The following is a 12,016-nucleotide window of genomic DNA, read 5'->3' on the forward strand; positions in this document are numbered from 1 at the left end:
AATAACTAATGACCAGTAATTATAGCTAAAAAAAAGAAATGAAATTTAAAAAAAAAAAAAGAGAAAAAAAAAGAGAAAAACATTTGAAACACATGTAAGCAATGGCCTGTAATAATAATATTTAAAAACAATTACTAAAGGAAATAATAATTTTGGAAAAAGTAAATATATGAAGGGCTTAAAATAAGTAATGACCTGTACTAACAATCATTATTTTTTTAATAATAATAAAAAAGAATAATACACCCCAAAACTTTAATGCGATAATATTATTAACAATGCATATAATGCAACCCACACAAAGCACATATGTAGAAACAAAAATAACAAAATAAATAAATTTAATAATCAATTCCATTCAATTCCGCAATATTTCTTTTTACTGGGTGTACGTAAAATGCTTGATACGAATAATTCTCGTTCCGCAAAATTTTCATTCCGCATTTTCGATGTGCCAGGATAAAAATAGCTTTCAAATGTTTAAATGTGTCATCTTCAAACATCTAATCCTGGAAAGGTTACCAAAGGTATTGTACTTAATATTTTTGTCTAAAATTTATTAAAATATGTTGTTGTACGTGTTGAGGCTCTTAAATAAAGCACATATGCCTGATTTTATTAAATCGTGATTGCAAATGGAAAATTCGATCCAATGGATAAACGTTACGGCACAGCAATAAACATCACAATAATAAATATCGTGCCGGAGACGTTTATCTTGATGAACTAACAGTGACAGTGACAGTGGAATCCCCCTAGTTCATCAAGATAAACGTCTCCGGCACGATATTTATTATTGTGATGTTTATTGCTGTGCCGTAACGTTTATCCATTGGATCGAATTTTCCATTTGCAATCACGATTTAATAAAATCAGGCATATGTGCTTTATTTAAGAGCCTCAACACGTACAACAACATATTTTAATAAATTTTAGACAAAAATATTAAGTACAATACCTTTGGTAACCTTTCCAGGATTAGATGTTTGAAGATGACACATTTAAACATTTGAAAGCTATTTTTATCCTGGCACATCGAAAATGCGGAATGAAAATTTTGCGGAACGAGAATTATTCGTATCAAGCATTTTACGTACACCCAGTAAAAAGAAATATTGCGGAACTGAATGGAATTGATTATTAAATTTATTTATTTTGTTATTTTTGTTTCTACATATGTGCTTTGTGTGGGTTGCATTATATGCATTGTTAATAATATTATCACATTAAAGTTTTGGGGTGTATTATTCTTTTTTATTATTATTAAAAAAATGATTGTTAGTACAGGTCATTACTTATTTTAAGGCCTTCATTTATTTACTTTTTCCAAAATTATTATTTCCTTTAGTAATTGTTTTTAAATATTATTATTACAGGCCATTGCTTACATGTGTTTCAAAGGTTTTTTTCTTTTTTTTTCTCTTCTTTTTTGTTTTAATTTCATTTCTTTTTTTTAGCTATAATTACTGGTCATTAGTTATTTTAGGAGTTTTATTCAGTTAAATTTAATTGTTATTATTAATTTATTATCAATTAATTGATTTTTAAACAATATTATTCATTAATTAAGTTTATTTATTTATTATTATAAAACGTGATATTCCATTAAATATCGTGGAATAAACTCGTGAACCCGAGACGAATAATAATAAAAATAATCCGATTCCACCAACAGTTTTCAATCACATTTTAAATATGCTCACAATGGCCGGCGGGAATATTCGAGATTTTGTTCGTAACTGAAAATTGGATTAATGCAGGATTACTATTTGGACAAACTGTCTATTTATGCGTAAAACGTGACTCGGGAAGTTTTCTTTATACAGTAAGTGTTTATATTTATTGGTACATCTCATATTTCACCACGAAATAATTAATTCCATGGTTGTATCGATTCCGCCTGAAATCTGGGCGGAAACTGCACGCTTGTTTTTGCTGTTCAAGTTGTAAACATCGGGTCCAATAAATGTCAAAATATTAAAAAACGGACCGTAGATGTTTACCTTGGTGAACTAGAATCCCCCCAGTGTAACTCTGCTGTTCGAGAAATATAATCCTTCCCAGTAGGAATGCCTTTTTTCATACTATGGCATTTACTATAAGTTATTGATTTCTGACATACAAACAGTACTTTTACTTTTCTTCTTACTTCAAACCAAACTGAAATTATTTACAAAAAAGATTTTTGTAGGAGGATGGGATGGACTATAGATGGACATTTGTATAATTATAATCACTGTCTCAGTCAGAGATAACTCTATAAATATAATGAAAATACAGAATTTCTGTCTACCACTGTAGGCAAAAATTATGTGTTTTCATTATAGTTACCTCTGACTAGAGAACAAATATCACTGTCCAAATGTCTGTCTAGCTCTCAAGGGGCAGAGTAGGATGCGGTGAACTTGTATGGAAACTAACTCGTATGAACGGAAAACTCGTATGGAAAACAAACTTGTATGTAAAAAAATAACGGTGAACTCGTATGGGGATGTATGGATATGCAGATATACTTTGATATTTCTCTTAAATGTGTATTTTGACACTTGTTTTGTATACGTGCTTCTTATTTATGTCACCATCAGTCAACTATTTGCGTGTCAACCGCAGTTTGTGCGCCAACGACAGTCACCTATTTTCGTGTTACCCGTATGTTCAATCATGTTTAATTTATTCTGTAACAAGCATCCAATGAATAATAAATAGCGGGCTGGCGGATTTGTCGAACTCTGCATAAAAACTACACACAAGTTCTTGAAGTTGCTATATAGTATACAATATTGGATATATCAGTTTGTAATTTCCATACGAGTTCACTGCATTTTGCCCCATACGAGTAAGTTTTCCATACGAGTTCACCGCAAGCCGGCAGAGTACTTTGGCTATAGGATTGGCTGATAAAAAATCCAGCCCATCCCAGGCTTGACATATATAAAAGCAACTAATAGAACAAATTAACAACATGTCTGCGGCAAAAAAAATATGTTGAGGAAGAAAAAAATTGAATATACTATATAGCCCACTGCAAAAAAAGTGCTGTGGATAATTAAAACCTCCATGGCAATTTCCTCAGCATTGCCGATTGCCGTGAGCAATTGCAGGGTTTGTAAAGTGGGGGTATTGCAAAGTGTGCATCTAATTGATTGGACAGTCATCACAAGCATTGAAATAAGTCGAAAATGGTTCAAGTTACTAGGACATACTCCAAAATCTGTATTTCCTGAGGTGCAGGCAAAGGAAATACAGATTTTGGAGGGGGTACAATCCCGTACGCCCTGTCAAAAAAACGTGTAACAAATTTATTACCTTTTAGATCTTTGTTTTATAATTAAACAAAAATTAGGCCAAAAAAAAAAATAGGTGTGTTTCCGGTTGCATCCCCCCAAAAATTAGGGTAGATAGGTAAAAAAAATTTAAAATTGAATACTATAATAATAATTATAATAATTATAATTATTATTTATCATTATTATCATTATTGTTGTTGTAGTAGTAGTAGTAGTAGTAGTATTGGTATGCACTGTTTGTGTATTTCCTTAAATTAATGGGACATTTGTATTAATTTCGTTGTGCTTAATTTAAATACTTTAAATGCAAACATTTGAGATGCGTTAATAATAAGACCTGTTGATTTAAGTGAAGACGAGAATTACGCTGAATTGATACGATTATATTTAATCGAAATAACCTGTACCAAGGCTATGTTCGTACATTCGGTTACTTCCGTGACCGACCAAGCTGTTCGGTGGTAGCTAATCAGGGGAAGGAACTCTATTACAAAAGCTTTTCCATAATTTCTCGATGTTTTTCGGAAGGGAATTACATGTGCAAAATGTATCGTATAATAGTAGGCCCTACGTAAACAATGTGCAAGGAAGGAAATACTCTTGTTTGGTGATGTTGTCCTCTTTTATTTTTACTTCTTTTTTTTATTATTATTTTTTTTTTAGGTTTTTTTTTCAGTTTAAGAGAAAAAAATATTAGCGTCGGGGGGGGGGGGGTAAAACTAGGGACGGTCGGTCGACCGGAAACACACCTATTTTTTTTTTTGGCCTTACATTAACGGTCAAACTTTTAAATAAAGTACACACACATTTTGAGTTTAATAACATAACACAGCATGTCATCAAATTCCTCAAAATTTATTGGATTTGTTTTGTTAAAGGTCCAGGCTTATCTAAAACATAATTCGCTATTGTTTGGTATCTACGTATACCTTTTAAATGTAGTATCAATACTACAAATTCCAAAAAATTCCTTTTTTTTAATATATTCGCAATAAAAAGTCACATTTTCCCCCATGGATCGCTTGCTAAAACACCTCTTGACTACTTGAGCTAAGTCACATGACCCTGTGATGTGCTATGCAGCATACTATGAAAGTGTTATTGTGCACAGCCTTTTCAAACCTGACCTGACCTAACCTTTTCACACATTTGATTTCAAACACGTTTTTTTAAAACATGAAAATGTGAATTAAATTATATCGATGGAATATTCTTTTGGAGATAGTTTTGAAATGTAAAATATGGTGAATCATTGTTTAGTCTTTGGAGGTATCAGAGCTGCAGTTTTTCCAAACTTTAGACAAACCAACAATCAAAAAGTTTGCATGGAAGCAGTTCTTAAACCGAACCTGTGCATAATGGAAAGGACCGCCACAATGTGATAGGATCTGCAGTGACCACTTCATCCCTGGGGATTACAAAAATTAGTTTAAAAAACACCTTTCCCACATTTTTTAAAGTATAGTAAACAGTATAATTCCTTTTTGGTTATTTTTATTTAAACTCAAAAAGAAAACAGAAAAATGCAAACAAAACTTAAGTTTTAACCCATTACTTGACATTCAGTCCAATTCACAATTGTCACATTGTTACAAAAAATAAAAGTGAAATAAGATCCATGTGTGCGCACGATCTACCCGAGAAAAAAATCCATGTAGGCATCTTAGCCATGCATGACAATGAACATGTATGCATCTGCAGTACTGTGCCACTCAAGAAAACAATTTGAAAACCGATCATGATGTGGGTCATGTGTGATAGTTTATTTTCGTAATATTTTTAACAAGACAAAACAAAAAAGTGTGAAAATAATCCTGGGAAAATAATGTAGCATTTATGGGCTACAAAGTGAGGTCATGGGCAGTCTATAAATAGCGGGGTCACCAATCCACATCTACTGCGCCAACACATCGGACTTGCAGATCATTTTAGATACAAGGGGGTGCCTACATTTATGCACAATTATAAAATGTTTATTTTACTACAGACATAAAACAATCTGTAGTGTATCTCAGATTATGCACGGCTTCATTGGTGAGAGACATTTTATTAAGTATCTCACAGTGTTCACATAGAAAATGGTCTTTGAATGCTTCGGTGCGCCGATTCACCGGACAGCACTATAGTCATTTGGCTCGCTGGATCATCATTGTTGTATTCCCGCTCGAATTGATAGGGAAGTACCCCTAACCGATTTTATCCTTTTTCGTCACCAATTTAGGTACCATTAGAATAGATTGACAAATGTGCTATGACCAAAATGTCCAAACTAGTGTCCGTTAAGAATCGGCTGTTTTTCAAAAAATCATTATCTGTAGTCCTATTGACCTACTAACAGCATGAGTGGAATACACTGCATGCTACATCACAGGTCCGATGCGATACAAATCGACTGGATTAGTGTTTTTTCCCCAAACGTTTTTACAAAAAGTCACTTTATTAATAATTGGGGTGGTATTTTTGTTTTTTTATTTTTAATAATGTAATCTTTATGTATTTTTTATATATATACTTTGTATTAATAATGTGTCATGGACCTTTAGGAAATAATAATGCATGGTACTTACAGCTTTTTTGTGAGCTGTTTGGGTATTAAGAGTGTCAACAAGGATTCCGGGTGGTTTCAACCTGAAATCATTTCAAACCCCGTGTTTCGCAAAGGAAGACAACACTTAGCACCTTATTATCTTGCGTGTTTTAAACATTTATGATTATGTTGTAATCGTGTCGGGGAAAACAAAATAGTTTGTTATGTTTTACTAACTTGTAGAACATGTAAAAAAACATGTCATGTTATTACTTAACATATTTTTGTGATAATTAGCGTAAGTTCTAACACGGTAATTGATTATGCAATGTTATATTCTAGCATTAGCTTTTAATATGCAAAAACATACAATCTAGCAATTTTTTTTGCCAAATGTGCTTAAGAAATCTTCAAATAAATAGTAAAAATAAAATTTATCGAGTTGTGGTATTCCCATTCATAATGAATTCAAGACTTATAACAAATCTAATCAGTTAGGCATGTTGGAGAAAAAATTTGGTCGGACTCATCCACAGTTTGTATTTGGGTAAAACCAGTGAAGCAAATCACGTGACATTTCATACACCCCGCCAAAATCTGTATTTTCCCGCAAATTCTGTATTTTCCCACAATGGCACAGTGTACTTGTGGTATGCATTAGCTATTGACCAATCAAAACACATAAAATTTATCTAAACGGTTATAATGACATGTACACACATTTGCGGCTTGGCAAGTATTTATATTTGTAAATCTTGACAGTACTTTTAATTACATTGATTTTTAAATTCCAGCTGTATACAACTACAGAGAGAATGGACCTCATCGTCTCAGTCTCGACATCGGTGACACTGTCGTCATTCTCGAAGAAACTGACGGTCTGTTTTAGTTTGTCACTTTTGTATGCTATATAAATGTATTTTGCAGTACTTTATACATGTATGTTAATGTTATGAAGACAATCATGTTTAGGATGATTTCAAGGTGTTTGTTTAATAATTTAGACATTTTCGAGGAGTAGTGTTTTTTTCTTCTCAGTACGTATAAGTCAAAAGAGTAATTAATAATTATTAATAATATATAAGGGATAAACTGGTGTATTTAATTTTTTTTTTTACATATTTTTAATGGTATTTAATTTCCTCTTATAGATAGATGTCTCTAAAAAAAGTTTTATTATGTTGTAACATTATCATTATCAGCCTTTGAACACCAAGTAAGTGTAAACAGAATACATACATTATGTATAACAGTTCACTTATATTAATTAGTATGTACACTAATAACTGCATCATGGAATTTGTACTTAATTAATTAGTGAAATGGTGCAAAGAAGCAATTTTTAACAGCCTCAATTAATTAAAACCTCAATTATAAGGGCTTAAAGCGTATGGTCGTAAAGGCACTTGTGTTAGCTTGTAATATATTTGAGTTTGAAGTCTTTGTGATTTCTTTATAGAGTGGTACCGTGGATATGTCATCAGTGACAAGACGAAGAGTGGAATATTTCCAAAGTCCTACATCCATACTAAAGAGACGACCGTGGAGATCAGTGGGTGTGTAGTTGCTACTTGGTTGTGCTGTCTGTGTGGTGATAGCTTGTCTCTGTTGTTATCTGTGTCTCTGTTGTTATCTGTGTGTCTGTTGTTATCTGTGTCTCTATTGTTTTGAAGGGCGGGACGTAGCCCAGTGGTAAAGCACACTCCTGATGCACTGTCGGTCTAGGATCGATCCCTGTTGGTGGACTCATTGGGCTATTTCTCGTTGCAGCCAGTGCACCATGACTGGTATATCAGAGGCCGTGGTATGTGCTATCCTGTCTATGGAATGGTGCATATAAAAGATCCCTTGCTACTAATGGAAAAATGTAGCGAGTTTCCTGTCTATGACTGTCAAAATGACCATATGTTTGACATCCAAAAGCTGATGACTAATAAATCAGTGTGCTCTAGTGGTGGTGTTATACAAACCCAACTCTGTCTCTCTGTTGTTTTGGTTATAACTTAAACAGGGCTTTACAGATTTTATAACAAGATCTTAATAAAATATTGTAGACTACTAAATATTAACCATGGCAAAAAGTGCTCCGCAACTGGTATAGCAAAGGCAGAAAGAATATTCTATGCTGTGTGTTAAAAGTGCTGATACAGAACATTGGTTTGCCAGTCAAGCAATGTTATGGCATGACTTCAGTTTCACACTCTGAGCCATATCACAAAATCGCGTGACTTAGCAGCAGCATGTATCTGTTTTCACATCAGTCGTAGAGGACTGATCACTAAGGCCTCTTGCTACATATTGATAATAGAATAGATTGATAATAGAATAGCCATGTTACAGCAACAAGTTCCTTCTCTAATTCTCGAGACCAAGTGTCACAATTAGCATATACACCATTTAGTTAGACTCAGTTAGCATAGACACCATTTACAGGCATCGAAATAAGTCGAGAACTGTCGTTCAGGTTACCGGGAGGTTACCACATGTAAGAAAAGTCAAGAACGGTGTTTCGTTCTCGACAAAAAATTCAATGTTAACAGTAGTTTCGTTTCTGAACTTAAACCAGACAATGCATTCCGGTTTTCTCGTAAGGAATTGCATCGATGTTCGCATGCACTTGTGCAATTGCAAGCAATTATAGTTTACTCCGCGTTTAAGCAGTGTCCACTAGATGAATTTACTTCTGCGTTTAGTTTTCTCGTACGAAATTGCACCGATGTTTGTGCGTACTTGTGAAATTGCAAGCAGTTTCGGCAATCCATGTTTAAGCTTCTGTCGCGGGTCGGGCCACTGGCTATCTAGAGACCGGACCCGCGACAGACATACTCAAAACTCCAGTGGTATATGAGCAAGTTAATACATATCGGTTTCGGTTCCCGCGTTTAAGCAGCGCCCACTAGATAAATTTACTTCCGGATTTCATTTCTCGTACCGACGTTCACACGTACCGATACAATTTCAGAACTATTATTATCTTTCATTGTTGTATGATAAAATACGAGGAAATAGAAAACAGAACATTTTTATTTTCATCAATTTATTTATTCATTTGTTCAGTTATTAAATATGAGTCACATACTTGTAAAGAATTATATGTAATACATTAAGAACAGTGATAAGATAAAGAATGAATCATAAATACATGTATACTACAATAATCATCTGGCACACATACAAGGGCATTAAAAGTAGTAGTAATAGGAATTCAGTTCTAACTTTCATATAGTTGTGGTAACCTATGGGTTACCAGGCTATATTTTGTGGTAACCTGTAAATGAGTTACCAGACACAATGCTTATTTCGATGCCTGATTTAGTTAGAGACCCAATAAGCATAGATACCATTTAGTTAGAGATCCAATTAGCACAGGCACCATTTAGTTAGAGACCCAATTAGCACAGACATGATTTAGTTAGAGACCCAATAAGCACAGACACCATTTAGTTAGAGACCCAATTAGCATACACACCATTTAGTTAGAGACCCAATTAGCATAGACACCATTTAGTTAGAGAGACTATTAGCATAGACACCATTTAGTTAGAGACTCAATTAGCATAGACACCATTTAGTTAGAGAGACTATTAGCATAGACACCATTTAGTTAGAGACTCAATTAGCATAGACACCATTTAGTGTGAAACCTAATTAGCATAGATACCATTTAGTTAGAGACTCAATTAGCATAGACACCACTTAGTTAGAGACTCAATTAGCATAGACACCATTTAGTTAGAGACTCAATTAGCATAGATACCATTTAGTTAGAGACCCAATTAGCATAGACACCATTTAGTGTGAGACCCAATTAGCATAGACACCATTTAGTGTGAGACCCAATTAGCATAGACACCATTTAGTTAGAGACTCAATTAGCATAGACACCATTTAGTTAGAGACTCAGTTAGCATAGACACCATTTAGTTAAGAGACCCAGTTAGCATAGACACCATTTAGTTAAGAGACCCAAATAGCATAGACACCATTTTGTTGGAGACTCAATTAGCATATACACCATTTAGTTAGAGACTCAATTAGCATAGACACCATTTAGTTAAGAGACCCAATTAGCATAGACACCATTTAGTGTGGGACCGAATTAGCATAGACACCATTTAGTTAGAGACTCAATTAGCATAGACACCATTTAGTTAGAGACTCAATTAGCATAGACACCATTTAGTTAAGAGACCCAATTAGCATAGACACCATTTAGTGTGAGACCGAATTAGCATAGACACCATTTAGTGTGAGACTGAATTAGCATAGACACCATTTTGTTAGAGACTCAATTAGCATAGACACCATTTAGTTAGAGACTCAATTAGCATAGACACCATTTAGTTAGAGACTCAATTAGCATAGACACCATTTAGTTAAGAGACCGAATTAGCATAGACACCATTTAGTGTGAGACTGAATTAGCATAGACACCATTTTGTTAGAGACTCAATTAGCATAGACACCATTTAGTTAGAGACTCAATTAGCATAGACACCATTTAGTTAGAGACTCAGTTAGCATAGACACCATTTAGTTAGAGACCCAATTAGCATAGACACCATTTAGTGTGAGACCTAATTAGCATAGACACCATTTTGTTAGAGACTCAATTAGCATAGACACCATTTAGTGTGATACCTAATTAGCATAGACACCATTTAGTTAGAGACTCAGTTAGCATAGACACCATTTAGTTAGAGACCCAATTAGCATAGACACCATTTAGTTAGAGACTCTATTAGCATAGACACCATTTAGTTAAGAGACCCAATTAGCATAGACACCATTTAATGTAAGACCTAATTAGCATAGACACCATTTAGTTAGAGACTCAGTTAGCATAGACACCATTTAGTTAGAGACCCAATTAGCATAGACACCATTTAGTGTGAGACCTAATTAGCATAGACACCATTTTGTTAGACTCAATTAGCATAGACACCATTTAGTGTGAGACCGAATTAGCATAGACACCATTTAGTTAGAGACTCAGTTAGCATAGACACCATTTAGTTAGAGACCCAGTTAGCATAGACACCATTTAGTTAAGAGACCCAATTAGCATAGACACCATTTAGTGTGAGACCTAATTAGCATAGACACCATTTTGTTAGAGACTCAATTAGCATAGACACCATTTAGTTAGAGACTCAATTAGCATAGACACCATTTAGTTAAGAGACCCAATTAGCATAGACACCATTTAGTGTGAGACCGAATTAGCATGGACACCATTTTGTTAGAGACTCAATTAGCATAGACACCATTTAGTTAGAGACCCGGTTAGCATAGACACCATTTAGTTAGAGACTCAATTAGCATAGACACCATTTAGTGTGAGACTCATTTAGCATAGACACCATTTAGTGTGAGACCTAATTAGCATAGACACCATTTAGTTTGAGACCCAATTAGCATAGACACCATTTAGTTTAAGACCCACTTGGCATAGACACCATTTAGTTTAAGACCCACTTGGCATAGACACCATTTAGTTTAAGACCCACTTGGCATAGACGCTCATTACTTTTACATCCTTTTTTGGCTGATGGAATAATGCTGTTAAGGAGACAATCTCTTCCTTCATTAAACCAAGTTTGTGTTGACATTTCAGATCAAGGGAGACGATAACTGTCAAAGAACTTCCAATTGTCACAGAAATGACTTTGGTGTTGAAGGAATGGCACAGTATATGGAAACAGATTTATGTGGTAATATAGAATCATTAAATATTGACTGCACATTACGTTTTATGAAGTATTTCCAAATTCTGTTTATATCATTATTATCAATGTTTTAATTTTTTAATCAAATATTGTACCAGTTGATGTAAAATAATTAAGTATTAATCAGATGTATCCAAATATTTTGGTCCCAACAAAATACAAGTGTATATACGTCTCACTGCTTCTTTTAATTATGTCACATTCTATCACTGGAATTGAACATTTTAGTCCATTTTAATTTCTCATATTTCACTGGGCCACATAGTTTAAAACATTATTTTACATGAAGTGATGGTGTTTTTGAAATAATGTATCAGTGTGTGTGTGATGATAATTACAGGTTTAACACCTAATTGCTGCCAGTTTTAAACCGTGAAAAGATGAGTCATTAAGACGATGCTCTTTGATTTCTAACGATCTAGACCAATAAATAAATAATCCACTCATTAAGCAATCTGAAGGTGTGTCATTAA

The 12,016-nt window shown here is 33.9% G+C and overlaps 1 protein-coding gene across 12 annotated transcripts in view; it reads left to right on the forward strand.

The window, feature by feature from the left end:
* The window catches only part of LOC121384060 (dedicator of cytokinesis protein 1-like), a 101,564-nt gene that overhangs the window by 975 nt on the left and 88,573 nt on the right, over positions 1-12,016 (forward strand). For all 12 annotated transcript variants that reach the window (XM_041514259.1, XM_041514263.1, XM_041514269.1 and 9 more), the window contains exons 2-4: positions 6,609-6,692; positions 7,274-7,370; positions 11,432-11,528. In XM_041514259.1, coding sequence (XP_041370193.1) covers positions 6,609-6,692; positions 7,274-7,370; positions 11,432-11,528 — 278 coding nt within the window. The remainder of the gene's footprint in view (positions 1-6,608; positions 6,693-7,273; positions 7,371-11,431; positions 11,529-12,016) is intronic.

Source organism: Gigantopelta aegis, chromosome 10, assembly GCF_016097555.1.
Source record: "Gigantopelta aegis isolate Gae_Host chromosome 10, Gae_host_genome, whole genome shotgun sequence".
Taxonomy (NCBI): domain Eukaryota; kingdom Metazoa; phylum Mollusca; class Gastropoda; order Neomphalida; family Peltospiridae; genus Gigantopelta; species Gigantopelta aegis.